This window comes from Pipistrellus kuhlii, unplaced genomic scaffold (genome assembly GCF_014108245.1).
Source record: "Pipistrellus kuhlii isolate mPipKuh1 unplaced genomic scaffold, mPipKuh1.p scaffold_m20_p_19, whole genome shotgun sequence".
Lineage (NCBI taxonomy): Eukaryota > Metazoa > Chordata > Mammalia > Chiroptera > Vespertilionidae > Pipistrellus > Pipistrellus kuhlii.
Genome location: NW_023425504.1, coordinates 5,962,044 through 5,978,273, shown reverse-complemented (window position 1 = coordinate 5,978,273; position 16,230 = coordinate 5,962,044). Strand labels below are relative to the sequence as shown.

Sequence of the window (16,230 nt, the reverse complement as noted above, 5' to 3'; positions counted from 1 at the left end):
TGCATCTTCTTAACCAGGCTGACTTCTACACATTAGTGTTGGGCTTGGTTTGAGGAAACAGCTAAAAGTCACTCAGGCTCTGCCTTTTCTGGACATGGAACATAGTCTACATGGATCATACCAAATTGGGTCTGAAAGGCAGATTTCCTTCTAATTTATTTTTAATTTAAGTGATTTTATCAACTGGCTGTGAAGAGAAAACAAAAACATAACAGAAATCACTGAGCTACAAGACCCTCAAAAGCATCCTGGCAATGCACTCTGAAGTAACAGATTTGATGGGGCAGAATTCATATTGAGAGATAATTTTCAAATTTTTTCAAGTATTAGCACTTATATTTTGACATTAAAAAAAATCAGCCCTAACCGGTTTGACTTGGTGGATAGAGCATCGTCTGCGGACTGAAGGGTCCCAGATTCAATTCTGGTCAAGGGCATGTACCTTGGTTGTGGGCACATCCCCAGTAGAGGGTGTGCAGGATGATGCTAATCAATGTTTCTCTCTCATTGATATTTCTAACTCTCTATCCCTCTCCCTTTTTCTCTGTAAAATTTCAATAAAATATATTTTAAAAAATCAAAATCACCACCATAATTCTGTCAGCCATCCAAGTATCAGTATTGGCTTCACATAGGAAGAAATATCTGCTTCCAATATTGTCCAAGGGAAATCTCAGTTATGAGGGTTGTAAAGAAGAGACAACTTTTTAGGGCAACTACCCCACCAACTCAACAGGGACATCTAGGATCAAAGGAGAAGGGAGACCTATTGCTTTAAAAAGTGAATCATCAAAGTATTAATAGTTGTTAGTTTCTGCTGTAAAAGGCAGCCTAGAGTTGCAGTTGAGATGTATATCTATCTATCTATCTATCTATCTATCTATCTATCTATCTATCTACCTATCTATCCATCCATAAGCCTAAGCAACTGACCAGCCAGTAGCTATGATGATCAATGACCACCAAGGGTCATTGATTTTTTCTTTCTCTTTTGCTCTTGGAATTTGAGAGAGAGAGAGAGAGAGAGAGAGAGAGAGAGAGAGAGAGAGAGAGAGAGAGAGAGAGAGAGAAGAGAGAGAATAACAAATGCTGGCCTGAAATTGAATTATTGGCTGGTTAAGTTTACTTCTTTGATCAAATTATTAGTTTCCCAGGGAGTAGAAATACATCCCCAAAATATGACTTAATTTTGATTTTGCTACAATAAGGTGAGGAAATAGAAGAGAGAATGTGCTTCAGTGTCATTACTACTTTGCTATTGTTATTGGGACATTATAAGTTGTCTTCTAAGCAGTAGCTGACATGCAACCAAGAGAAACACATTCAACCACTCTGATGGGAAAGATGATGTTTACTCATTGCTAATCACCAAGCCCTTCAGATTTCTGGTTTTATTTTGATTTTGATATGGACCATTTTTTGAAATCTTTTTTTTTTTTTTTTTGTGTGTGTGTGTGTGTGTGTGTGTGTGTGTGACTCCACAATCATGCTGCCCTTTGCTTCAATGAGCAAATAAATTTTTCTGATACCATTTTCATTACCATTTAGGTCATAAATCAAAGTCAGTGAAACCCTAAGTATTATTTTTATTTATCTTTTTATTTTTAATAAATCTTTATTGTTCAGATTACTAGAGTTGTTCCTCTCCCCCCCCCCCCCGCCATAGCTCCTCCAGTTCCCACTCCATCCCATGCCCTTATTCCCACCCCCAATGCCCTAGTCCATAGGAGTACGATTTTTGTCCATTCTCTTCCTGCACCCTCCACACCCCCTCCCCCTAAGAATTGTTAGTCCACTCCCTTTCTATGTCCCTAATTCTATTATATTCAACAGTTTATTCTGTTCATCAGATTTTTTATTCACTTGATTTTTAGATTCATTTGTTGATAGATATGTATTTGTTGTCACTTTGTTGTTCATAATTTTTATCTTTACTTTTTTCTTCTTCTTCCTCTTCTTCTTAAAGAATACCCTTCAGAATTTCATATAATACTGGTTTTGTGGTGATGACCTCCTTTATGTTTTTCTTATCTGTGAAGCTCTTTATCTGACCTTCAATTCTAAGTGATAGCTTTGCTGGATAGAATATTCATGGTTATAGGTTCTTGCTATTCAACACTTTGAATATTTCTTGCCACTCCCATCTGGCCTGAGTAGTGTCTGTTGAGAAATCAGCTGACATTCATATGGGTACTCCTTATAGGTAACTGTTTTCATCTTGCTGCTTTTAAGATTTTCTCTTTGTCTTTTGCTCTTGGAATTTTAATTATGATGTGTCTTGGTGTGGTCCTCTTTGGATTCCTCTTGTTTGGGGTTCTCTGTACTTCCTGGACTTGTAAGTCTATTTCTTTCACCAGGTAGGGGAAGTTTTCAGTCATTATTTCTTCAAATAGGTTTTCAATATCTTGCACTCTCTCTTTTTCAAGCACCCCCATAATTCTGATATTGGTATGCTTGAAGTTGTCCTGGAGGATCTTTACACTATCTTCAAATTTTTGAATTCTTTTTCTTTTTGCTTTCTGGTTGGGTATTTTCTGCTTCTTTTTATTTCAAATCTTTGACTTGATTCTTGTGATCCTCTAATCTGCTGTTGGGTCTCTATATAATATTTTTTTTATTTCAATCAGTGTATGTTTAATTTCTAGTTGGTTCTTTTTTCATATCATCAAGGGCCTTGCTAAATTTATCAGCCTTTTCTAGGAAATTCTTGAAAAACATAATAATCGTGATTTTGAACTCTATATCCAGTTGTTTGCTTTCCTCTATTTCTTTCATTTGTGACCTGTTTCTTTGTCTCCGCATTTTGGCTGCTTCCCTGAGTTGATAGAGTAGCTTTGTGTGCTAGGTGTCCTATAGGGCCCAGTGGCTTGTCCTCCCCAATTACCTGAGGTGGACACTACTACCTGAGGCCACCCAGAAAGAGCTACAGAGAGATCTGCAGATTCCTCCTTTTTGTTTCAGGTTTGAAAATGCCCAGATAAGGCCCAGCTGTTAAGCGATGCAGGCTGTGCTGCCAGGACTTAGGCCTTCTTTTGGAAGCTTTGGAGTTTTCTGACTCAGCTGCAGTTTATTAGGTTTTAGATTGTATAAGGACAGGCCATTCATATGCAAAAGCTGATGCAAACTGCTTGGGTGGGGTTGTAAATTGGGTGGGGCAGGGTTTCAGGGAATCACCAGGGTGGAGAAAACAGCAATAGCTACCAGTCAGCTGTCTCTGCAACCCGCACCCTCACACAGGAACAGTGATCACTGCAAGCACCTCTGAGAGAAAGCCACCTTTGCTTTCCTGTCCCCATATGCCAGACAGTCCAGTTTCTCCCCATTTGAGTCTGGGCCCCTAGAGTTTCCCTTGGAACTGGAGTTCAGAGTAATTGGGATCTTGTATCTCCCTCCAGATGGAAAACAAAAACAGCACATCCTATTGCCATCCTATTTCAAGCACCTCCGCACCTTCTACCAGTTTCAATGCCTGTTTCTCTTTCCTTATAGTTATAGAACTTCCACTCAGCCAGCCTTCCCATGGTTCTGGATGACATCTAATTTGTTTTTTAGTTGTAGTTTTGATGTAGTTGTGTGAGGCAGCAAGAACATGTGTTTATCTCTGTCACCATCTTTGTTCCTCTTGGATTATTTTTAAATTAATAGTTATTTTAAATTAATAGTTATTTTTCAATTAAAAGGTTAAGAATAAAGTATTTTATCTATTCAGAGTCACCCTAACATATGGCCTTATGTGCTCCTAATAAATTATAAATAGCTCCTTAATTTTTCAGATTTGGAAACTAGTTATATCTTTCCTGAAAGTCAAAACATTTTCAAGTATCAAATATTAGAGGTTGCTTCATTATACTGGACTGGTTATTCATTTAAATAGAATTAATTCCATTTTCTCAAAAGGTAAATTAGTACTAAAATTAAATAGACACATGACAAAAAAAGATAGTTGAAATATAAGGTAAAGATGAAAATAAAAATATTTTCCTCAGCATATTCCTTCATATTCTTCTACCTCCTTTCTCTCCTACCATTTAGATAAGATTTATATACATGTGATACATTCTCCTTCTGGGATAAAGAAACCATGGCATTAATAAAATAATAGACATCATGCTAATTACAAACATGTCCCTTTAACATTTGGCACAGAAATTTGCTTTATTTTGGTTGAAAAGCTGATATACTTCATCACCAGTCTGGAGCACAAATGCTCTTCTCCAACCAAAGTCATTATGGTTGGATGCCTCTTTGAATAAAAAAGGTTAAGGATGTCCTGAGGAAGATGGAGTGTGTGTGTGTGTGTGTGTGTGTGTGTGTGTGTGTGTCTTTTAAATCACATGAAAACAAGATTGTACAAAAGAAGCCAAAGGATTGATTAAAAGATGGTGACAAATCCCTGAGCTCTGTAATATTTTCCTATATTATGTTAACTCGTACAAATTTACTATAATATTATAATCAGGATATTCAATCCAAAAGCAAATGCTAGGAATCCATGATTTAGTTTTCTCCATAGATTTTCAATAGTAATCAGATGCAAGCATGTATATCATGGTGTGATTCTTTTGCACAATTTTTAAACATCAGTAAAAGCCCAATGACAGGTGTTTATTATTAGCAACTATGCTGCTAATAGATTGACTTTGAGAAGTTACTCTAATCATTGATTTCCTTTTGTCACACATGACAATGGAAGGAAAAAATAAATAAAAGAATACAGCTCTGATAATTATAGTTTCTCTTGCCAAATGGTTCCTGGAACAGTAAGGAAAAAGATTTTAGTAATGATTTCCACTCTCCATGTGGCTTTCTCATAACAAAGACAGCTGCTGGTTGGTACTAGGCCAAATTAGACTCTCAGATATTTGTATGTGCTTCTTCAGCCAAATTCCAGTACTCAGATAAGATTACATCATAAGTGATTTTTATGACAATAATCATAACAGTGAAAATCACAAGCATTTGGATCGGAATATATGTTATTTTAGAATTGGCTTCTCAGAAATAGAAACCTGTTTTTAGCAAAACGTAATTTGGCCTTAGTGTATCCTGAAAAGCAAATATATAACTCATTTTATGTAATGTTTTACATGAATTCTGAGGGCCCACAAAAATGTCTTGAAAAAGACAGATGAGCCAAAACCAGTTTGGCTCAGTGGATAGAGCTTTGGCCTGTGCACTGAAAGGTCCCAGGTTTGATTCTAGCCAAGGGCATGTACCTTGGTTTTGGGCACATCTCCAGTAGGGGATGTGCAGGAGGCAGCAGATTGATGTTTCTCTCTCATCAATGTTTCTAACTCTCTATCCCTCTCCCTTCCACTCTGTAGAAAATCAATAAAATACATAAAAAATTAAAAAATAAAAAGACAGATGACTGAACAATATTAAATAAGTTGTCTGTACTAAATCTCAGGTGGTCATAAACTATGGAAATTACCTGCCCTTATAAAAAATATTACCAACCAGCTCACTCTGATTCTGAAATTATTCCCGGAGTCCACTAGTGTTAATGAACCACAATCTTTGGCCCCTTGAGTGTGACTCTTCCACAAAATACCACGGCCTGGGAAAGCACCCACGCGGGCTACGTCCCTGCCAGGAGCTACCTACCGGCTTGGACGGGGAAACCTCGCCATCTTGAGAGGAAGATAGGATCTTGTCAGAGGCCTGAATATCCACAGCCGCAGCAACCACCAAGCAGCTGTGACCCCCAGAACACGGATCCCAGGCGACGCAAACACCTGGCTGCACTGGAGTGCTCCACTGCTCGGCGAAAAGGTCAGATTTCGCGGGGAGAGGGTGGAGAGTGCTTGCAGCAAAGACAAAAGCCTGCGTGCACAGAGCGCACGGAAGCTGGAGGACAAGGGCGGTGATTACAAGTATGGATAGAAGCCCCAGCTGTTGGGCGGTTGTCACCCGTGAAAGTGGACGGGGCTCCTAACAGGGGAGATATCTAAAGAGCAACACATTTGGATCTGCCTCAGAGGGATATCGGAGAGTTGCGGGAGATTGCAGTTGCTCAGACCTGCCCCCTCCCCCCTCCGTAGTTCCTGCTTCAGAGAGGATGGGGAAAAAAAGAAAAAGAAAAAAAAGAAAGAAAAAAAAAAGCTGGAGAGGCTTTAGAGTCTGGGAAGTCAACCTAGAAACACTGCCCCCAGAGACTAATACACAAATTGACTCTAGTGTAATAAAAACAAAGCAAAACCTGCCTAAAAATCAGGACTGGATCATAACAATAGAGGAAGCAAATGAACCGCATTACTGCAAATTTTATTTAAATTTTTGAAAAAAAATTATTTTTTTTTAATTTTTAAATTTTTGTTTTTTATTTTTGTTTTCATTATTTGCAACGTTTACTAAGAAACTATTTTTTTCTTTTTCCCCACTTGATTTTATCTTTATAATTATTACATTGTATATGTAATCAACATTATTACTACTACTAATTTACCTCTTTCATCTTATTTTCTTTTGTTTATTTTTATTATTTTTATTTCATTTGATTATATATATATATATATTTTAATTTCAGGATTACTGTTCTACAGTCTTTATCTATCTTTCCTTCTCCAATGCTTTATTCTATCTCAACCCTACCTTTATGCCTTCACCCTCTTTCCGATCTTTTCCTTTGGTACCCCGTTTATCTTAACCCTTTCCTGCTCTAGATTTTCCCCATTCCTTCTGTCTACCCCCTGCTAAAATTTCACCCTACTTGTATATATCTAATTTCCAACTACCTGCTCCAAACCCATTCACACCTCCCTCGCAGTTGTCCTAAAAACAAAACAAAACAAAACAAAAAACAGTCTTTCTCTCTAACTCTTTGAAGTTGTATGTGGAATGTTAACTATACTGAAGTTGTATGCTTTTTGTTATACAATAAGATTGATTTGCCTATGCTTTTTGTTTGATTGTATGTTTTGTTATTCTGGGTTCTTATTGGTGGTTATTAATATCGCAAACACATTTCTATTCAGTGCCTTGTGTGTTGTACCCGGTTGTGTTGTATTTTGTTCCTTTAAATCAAAGCAGGAGAGAGAGAACTATACAACCAGACATCCTAGATCATGGAGACACCAAAAAACACCCCGCATATGAAAGAAAAGCAGGCTTCACCAGAAAAGGAAGTAAACGAGATAAAGGCAAGCAACCTACCTGAGCAAGAATTCAGAATAATGATCATAAGATGGCTAAAAAGAATGGAAGACAAATTTGACAATATGAGTAAGAACCAAGAGGAAATGAAGAAAAACCAAGAAGAAATGAAAAACGACATTGCTACTGTAAAGAACTCAATAGAAAGTATCAAGAGTAGATTAGAAGAAGTAGAGGACCGCATCAGCGAGCTAGAAGACAAGATGCAAAAAAATACCCAATTAGAACAACTTCTGGAAAAAAAAATTAAAAAACAGGAGGAAAGTCTAAGGGAACTTTGGGACAATACAAAACAAAACAATATTAGAATAATAGGGGTTCCAGAAGGAAAGGGAATTGAGGAAGACATGGAAAACGTATTTCAAGAAATAATGACAGAAAACTTTCCGGAGATAGAGAAGAAAAAACCCACACAAATCCAAGATGCTCGCAGAGTCCCAAGCAAAATGAACCCCAGAAAACCAACCCATAGGCATATTATAATTAAGCTGGTAAACACCAACGACAAAAAAAGAATTTTAAAAGCAGCCAGAGAGAGACAGAAAGTTACATATAAAGGAACCCCCATCAGACTAGCAACTGATTTCTCCACAGAAACTTATCAGGCCAGAAGGGAATGGGATGAAATATACAAAGTCATGCAAAGGAAGGGTCTGAATCCAAGAATACTATACCAAGCAAGGCTATCAATCAAAAGTGAAGGTGAAATCAGGAGCTTCACAGACAAAAACAGACTAAGGGAATTTATCTCCACCAAACCAGCAATGCAAGAAATTCTAAAGGGTCTACTGTAAAATTAAAGAAATAGAAAGCAAAGGAGGAACACAGGGGTATAGAATAAAAATGGCGTCAAATAAGTATCCATCAATAATAACTTTAAATGTAAATGGACTAAATGCTCCAATCAAAAGACATAGGGTAACAGATTGGATAAGAAAATAAGACCCATATATCTGTTGTCTACAAGAAACCCACCTCAGAAAAATAGATGCACACAGACTGAGGGTGAAGGGATGGAAAAAGGTTTTCCAGGCAAATGGAAATGAAAAAAAAGCTGGGGTAGCAATTCTTATATCTGACAAATTAGATCTCAGAGTGAAGGACATAACAAGAGATAATGAAGGCCACTTCATAATACTAAAGAGAGCAATCCAACAAGAAGAAATAACCCCGGTAAATATATATGCACCCAACACGGGAGCACCCCAATATATAAAAAAACTGCTGGAGGACATTAAGGGAGAGATTAATAGCAATACAATCATACTAGGAGATTTTAATACCCCACTATCACCCTTTGACAAATCATCTAAACAAAAAATCAGCAAAGAAATATCAATCCTAAATGACTCGCTAGACCAGATGGAATTAATCGACATCTTCACAAAATTCCACCCCAAAGTCACAGAATATACATTCTTCTCAAGCGCACATGGGACATTCTCAAAGATAGACCACATTTTGGGACATAGGCAAAGTCTCTTTAAATTCAAGAAGATAGAAATCATATCAAGCATCTTCTCAGATCAGAGTGGCATAAAACTGGAAATTAACTACAATGAAAAAAATCCAAGAAATCAAACACATGGAGACTAAACAGCATGCTATTAAACAAGCACTGGGTTACCAGAGAAATCAGGGAAGAAATTAAAAACATCTTGGAAACAAATGACAATGAAAACACAACTATCCAAAATCTATGGGACACAGCAAAAGCAGTTTTGAGAGGGAAGTTCATATCCCTACAAGCCTATTGCAAAAAACTAGAAAAAATGGTAACAAATGATCTAACTCTACAGCTCAAAGAGTTAGAAAAAGAGCAACAAGAAAAGCCCAGTGTAAGCAGAAGGAAGGAAATAACAAAAATCAGAGCACAGATAAACGACATAGAGACCAAAGCAACAATACATAAGATCAACAAAACCAAGAGCTGGTTCTTTGAAAGGATAAACAAGATAGATGGACCTCTAGCCAGGCTAACCAAGAAACAAAGAGAGAGGACCCAAATAAACAAAATCAGAAATGAAAGAGGTGAAATAACAACAGACCCCGTTGAAATACAAAGGATTGTTACAAAATACTATGAACAATTCTATTCCAACAAACAGAACAACCTGGAGGAAATGGACATATTCCTAGAAAAATACAAACTTCCAAAACTCAATCAGGAAGAATCTAAAAATCTCAATAGACCAGTGACTTGGGAAGAAATTGAAACAGTCATCAAAAAGCTTCCAGCAAACAAAAGCCCAGGGCCAGATGGGTTCATAGGAGAGTTTTACCAAACATTCAAGGAAGAACTAAAACCTATCCTCCTCAGACTATTCCAAAAAATTCAAGAGGAAGGAACACTTCCAAACTCCTTCTATGAAGCCAGCATCACTTTAATACCAAAACCTGATAAAGACAACTCAATGAAAGAGAATTACAGGCCAATATCCCTCATGAACATAGATGCCAAAATCCTCAACAAAATTCTAGCAAATCGGCTCCAGCAGAGCATCACAAAGATCATACACCATGACCAAGTAGGATTTATTCCAGGAATGCAAGGTTGGTACAATATCCGCAAATCAATAAACGTGATACATCACATAAACAAATTGAAAGATAAAAATCATATAGTCATATCAATCTATGCAGAAAAAGCATTTGATAAAATCCAACACCCTTTCCTGATAAAAACTCTCAACAAGGTGGGAGTACAAGGATCATACCTCAACAGAATAAAAGCTATATATGATAAACCCACAGCCAACATCATACTCAATGGGCAAAAACTAAAACCATTCCCTCTAAGAACAGGAACAAGACAGGGATGCCCACTATTGCCACTCCTGTTTGACATAGTACTGGAAGTACTAGCCATTGCAATCAGACAAGAGGAGGAAATAAAAGGCATCCAAATTGGAAAAGAAGAAGTAAAGTTATCCTTATTTGCAGACGACATGATATTGTATATAAATAACCCAAAAGACTCCATTAAAAAACTAATTGACTTAATAAATGAATTTGGCAATGTAGCAGGATACAAAATTAACGCCAAGAAATCTATGGCATTTCTATACACCAACAGCAAATTTATAGAAACAGAGAATAAAAAAGCAATTCCATTTACCATCGTACCAAAAAAATTAAGATACCTATGAAAAAACTTAACTAAGGAAGTAAAGGACCTATACGCGGAAAACTACACGACACTGAAAATAGAGATAGAGGAAGATGTAAGGAGATGGAAGAACATACCATGTTCATGGATTGGTAGAATCAACATCATCAAAATGTCCATACTTCTAAAGCAATCTGTAGGTTTAATGCACTCCCTATTAAAATACCAACGGCATATTTCACTGACCTAGAAAGAACTCTCCAAAAGTTCATTTGGAACAATAAAAGACCCCGAATAGCCACAGCAATCCTGAGAAAGAAGAGTAAAGTAGGAGGGATCTCAATACCAGACTTCAAACTGTATTACAAAGCCACTGTTCTCAAAAGAGCCTGGTACTGGCACAAAAACAGACATATAGATCAATGGAATCGAATCGAGAACCCAGATATCAATCCAAATCACTATGCTCAATTAATATTTGACAAAGGAGGCACAAATATACAATGGAATCAAGACAGTCTCTTCAATAAATGGTGTTGGGAAAATTGGTCAGATACATGCAAAAGAATGAAACTAGATCACCAACTTACACCTTGCACAAAAATAAACTCAAAATGGATACAGGACTTAAACATCAGACGGGAAACCATAAAAATACTAGAAGCATCCACAGGCAACAAAATCTCAGACGTATGCCAAAAGTACTTCTTCAATGATACTGCCCCTAGGGCAATGGAAGCTAAAGAGAAAATAAACAATTGGGACTACATCAAAATAAAAAGCTTTTTTACAGCAAAAGAAACCATCAACAAAACAACAAGAAAGCCCACTGTGTAGAACATATTTGCAAATGTTACCACTGATAAAGGTTTAATCTCCAACATCTACAAACAGCTTATACAACTAAATAAAAGGAAGATGAATGATCCAATTAAAAAATGGGCAATGGACCTAAATAGAACGTTTTCAAAAGAAGACAGAAGGAAGGCCAAAAGGCACATGAAAACATGCACAAAGTCACTAATTGTCTGAGAGATGCAAATCAAAACAACAATGCGGTACCATCTCACACCTGTCAGAATGGCCAACATCAACAAGTCAACAAATGACAAGTGTTGGCGAGGTTGCGGAGAAAAAGGAACCCTCGTGCACTGCTGGTGGGAATGCAGACTGGTGCAACCACTGTGGAGAACAGTGTGGTGTTTCTTCAAAAAACTGAAAATGGAACTCCCATTTGACCCAGTAATCCCACTCCTAGGAATATATCCCAAGAAACTAAAAACACCAATCAGAAAGGATATATGCACCCCTATGTTCATAGCAGCACAATCTACAATACCTAGAAGCTGGAAACAGCCTAGGTGCCCATCAGCAGATGATTGGATCCAAAAACCATGGTACATCTACACAATGGAATACTATGCTGCCATAAAAAAGAAGGAATTCTCATAATTTGCAGCAACCTGGATAGAACTAGAGAACATTATGCTGAGTGAAATAAACCAGTCAGTAAAAGAGAAATACCACATGGCCTCACTCATTTATGGACATTAAAAAACATTATAAACTGACAAACCAAAAGATAGATATAAAGACCGTAAAGCAACAAGCAGACTGTCAAATTACAGCAGGGAGAGTAGGGAGATCTGGGGGAGATAAGAGATCAACCAAAGGACTTGTATACTTGCATATAAGTACAACTAATGGACACAAAACTCTGGGGAGGGAGGGTATGTGGGGGGGGGGGCAATGTTAAAATATGTACACAGATAATAATTTAATAAATAAATAAAAAAATTTAAAAAAATATTACCAACCAGCCGAAGCCGGTTTGGCTCAGTGGTAGAGCGTAGCTCTGCGGACTGAAAGGTCCCTGGTTCGATTCTGGTCGAGGGCATGTACCTTGGTTGCAGGCACATCCCTGGTAGGGGGTGTGCAAGAGGCAGCTGGTCGATGTTTCTCTCTCATCGACATTTCTAGCTCTCTATCTCTCTCCCTCTCTGTAAAAAAATCAATAAAATATATTAAAAAATATTACCAACCAAAATAAACATCAATATTTCATCTATAATAATGCAAAAGAAGTTGGTATATTTGTCAATTCAGTAAGAAGAAAATTAATTCCAGTCTTATCAAAGTACACACAAACCTCTTTTACCTAATTTAATTATTTCAAAGACATCCAAGTCAAAATAATCCTTTCCTCTCAAATTTAAATATATTTTACATTTTTCATATGAGTGCTGTATAAACATAACTTCGTTAGAAGAGGTCATGCTGATAGTTTGGCATACACACAGCAAACAATGGGTAGATTCAACATCCTGTCCATTGCCTTCACTTGCAGTAAAATCGGTGGACATCTGATTTTACAAGGTCAATTAAGGTCTCATCCTTGGGCACAGAGACAGTGAAAGGAACTCTCTCTTTAAATGCTTAGCATGAGAATAAAATGTGTCAAGGTATGGGGCATAGTTTAGAACTACGATTATATTCATTTGTACTTGAAATTTTATCACAACCATTTATGCCAAGTATAATAAAGCATTATAGCAAATGTAAGAGAGAACTGAAGACTGTACCTTATAGTATTTAAAAACTAATCTTGCAAAAATCTTCCAGGTCACCAGAATGGCCATGGAACCCTTTGAAACTCACAGTTACTTCACTTCCTGGTAATGATGAGCTTTGGTACCGTACATGAAGTAAGCATGTTAATTTCTTAACAACATTTCCTTATCTGACATCTCTTCCCCAGAAAATTTTCTTTTGCCCCCACCTAAGGTCTTCTGTATCTTGATAATTTGTACAGAGATCAAGTGGTTTCATTAGCTTCTGTGCCTTTGTTTGAAGGGGTTACAGTAAAATTGTAAATGTCATCCTAGAAAACCTCAATACTATTTACAAATAACTCATAATGAGGAATACGGAGTTAGCTTCGCTGTTCCATTGGACTTGGCAGGAGAGTAAGACTAAGGAAAATCTTCAGTCAAAAAGACTAAATGCCCATCATCAAAGTATTAAACGTGAAAGGATGGCAGCCACTCAACTTGTGGATGGAACAACAGACTAAAACTATCCAAAACTTATATAAGAGTTTAACTGCTACCTATTCTCAAAGTAATTTTTTGGATCTGAAAACATTACTAACAGTATTACCAATACACTCAAGATAATATTTTGTAAATCAATAGATCCTGTCAAAATTATATGCAATAAGAAAAAGGATGGGGATTGAAATTTAGTTATTCAACTGTTTTCTATAGAATCTGAGTATTGTTAAAACAATTTGAAATTTCTAACCTATTGTTTGACTGAATTTAACCAGCTGCTTCTTAAATGACATTTTTTTTTTAGTCAAGCCAAATTTTATTTTTCAGGCTGATGTTCTGTTACATAATTATATAATAATCAGTATATATCTATAATATATATATATTGTTTTGTACTTGCAAATATGCACACATAATTTTAGAGAAAAGAAAGCAGAACAAATTGGAATGCATTATATATAGTAAAGTAATTGTCACTGGTTAATTTTTTTGTTCCATTAGCACACAAATGCAAGTTAGTATTTTCTCTACTAAATCACCAAAAGATTTCTTTTACTCACTGTAAAGGATCTCCATTTACAGCTTCAGATAAATAAGTGTTGACATGAGAACTCATACCCAAAGTGGATATAGCTTGTATATCAAAATATGGGCAAAATAAAATAGGCATATTCTATTGTTGAAATAAAAAAATGAGAAATATACACTTTTCATTTTCTGCCAATAAACATTTAAAATTCTATTTGGAAGGAAGGAGAAGGGGAGACTTTGAGATATAAAAATGTGCTTCCAAAACTATGGAATAGAGTTGATGTGGAATAATTTTCTTACACACCAAAATTTGAACATCACCATATGGATGGTAGTCTTTTCCAAGTAAAAAAGACAGTTGTACTGAAGATACCCATAATGTTACAAAAGGGCAACTTGAAATGGGAACAAGGTTGTTTTTAAAAATTGGAGCACAATCGTTTATGCAAAAGTCTACACCGACTGCCATATGACAAGTGAAATTAGTCACATTCAGTGTTACTCATTGGTAAACTGCTTCAATAGTATTTTATATGGATGGGGGTGTGGGATGGGGTGGCAGGCTGTTTTCCAAGAAGCATTTAATTAGCATCTCTAGTACACATCTCAAATATCATTTTGGAAATTGAAATATATACAGCTGGCAAAGAAAATCACCGCATTTTGTGATGTAAAAAATGTCCGTGTTTGACCTATGCAGAAAGTGGGGGGGGGGGATACTCTTTCTGGGGAAACCAGGTACTTTAGAGATAGGTTTATAGCATGGATTGCAAGGAATACTGTGAACTCAGTTTAAAGAATATCAGGTAGAGTTTTCCAAACCTGTGGTTGAGCTGAAAAGAAAAACAAACTACTCATTGTTTTCTTGAGGCATGCATTTCAAGGCGTGCATTACATGGCAAGTCTGGGCCTGCTTCAGCAAACTAAGTAGATCACGAGCATTCTTCGAGCGCAATGCAAAAGCTTTATGGAGTGGAAGAGAGTATTATTTCATTTTTGAAGTGCCATTCCTCAGCCGACTGCTGCTTCAGGAATGCCAGGTGATGGAAACAGGCTGGGTCAGACTTTGGCTCCAGGTGCAAGCAACTTTAGCAGCCAAACCGGGTCAGTGTATTGACACCAGCTGAAAACCTTTCAGCTATGAGAAGCAGGAGGACGCTGTGTGTTGTGCCAGGGATGACTGCATTATACAGTGTCCCATCTGAGACTGCATAACACATTCACCGACAAACCAGGAGGCCTCCTAATTATTTCGGGAGCCTAACAGCACACTAGAGGGCAATGCACAGTCAAAAAGAAAGAGAAAGAAAGAATAAGAGAAAACAAGCAAAACACGCGTCTGTCGCTCACAAACCTTCGGGCTCTGTGTTTTCTTTGTGGTGTACTTGCTTCAGCGGGCAGCAGAAGATTTCGTGACACTTAGCACGAAAGGGGGACTCTTTTTTCTTTAATTCCGCAGATTGGATGGAATCTTGCCGTAACATAATGTATTCCTGTGTGCCAGGAGGGGCGTCATCCAGAACTGTGGTCACCACATAACAAAATGAACTCAAGTTAGAGCTTCATGAAAGCAGCGAACGTCTTAAATCAAATCTACTCCCAGGAAAGACTAAAGAAACAACATTCCCCCAAAAAGTTCCAAAGAAAAGCATTTAATAGCTTGTCCATTTTATTTTTAGGGGCTTTGTTTAAAATACTAAAGGGTTGGGAATAGCCTACTCAACTACAGAGACCTCTACTGCCAGTACAATGAAAAGGTAGGTAACAGTGTTAAACTATGCCTGGAGTGAAATAAAATATTTTAATACCATTAACTATATTGTATCTAAATAAACACCATGCAGAGCTCACATGTCTCAATTTGAGATACAGCATAAATATAGGGATGGGGAAAAGTTATTCATATGTAAACAATACCATAATAAATAAGAATAAACTCTTGTTTTGCATACCCACAAGTGTAAACCTACTTTTACCCACTCCTGAATTTACAGGTGACATTGGCCATTGTCCACCAATTATCAGTTTACTCCTCTTTCCTTGCTCTTCTGCTGGCAAGAATACGACATCCATGCAGTATATACTGACTCTGACAGAAAATTTAATTTTATTTCCAAAGAAAACTAGGGCCGTTGCAAATATTCCTCAGATATTGAAAACCCCTTAATGAAAATAAGAAATCCCAATTGAGAGCCTAGTAATCAACACTGGATCAAAGACCAACCTTGTTGAATTGTGGAAGAGCAGGGCCTGGTTCATTACTTTTGGCCGTAGAAATACACCAAGCCCCACTCAGCCCACATTTTATTTCTAGGCCCTTTGTCAATTTCCTAAGCATTATTATGAATTTCTAGTAATTTTCCCCTGCATGTACAGATGTCT

The 16,230-nt window shown here is 37.0% G+C and overlaps 1 protein-coding gene across 3 annotated transcripts in view; it reads right to left on the bottom strand.

Moving 5' to 3' along the window:
- Window positions 1–16,230, bottom strand: part of FGF13 (fibroblast growth factor 13) — a 519,688-nt gene that overhangs the window by 198,469 nt on the left and 304,989 nt on the right. For 2 of the 3 annotated variants that reach the window (XM_045583478.1, XM_036443337.2), the window contains exon 3: window positions 15,203–15,370. The exons of the other annotated variant lie outside the window; for it this stretch is intronic. In XM_045583478.1, the coding sequence (XP_045439434.1) occupies window positions 15,203–15,370 (168 nt within the window). The remainder of the gene's footprint in view (window positions 1–15,202; window positions 15,371–16,230) is intronic. 3 annotated transcript variants of the gene reach the window in all.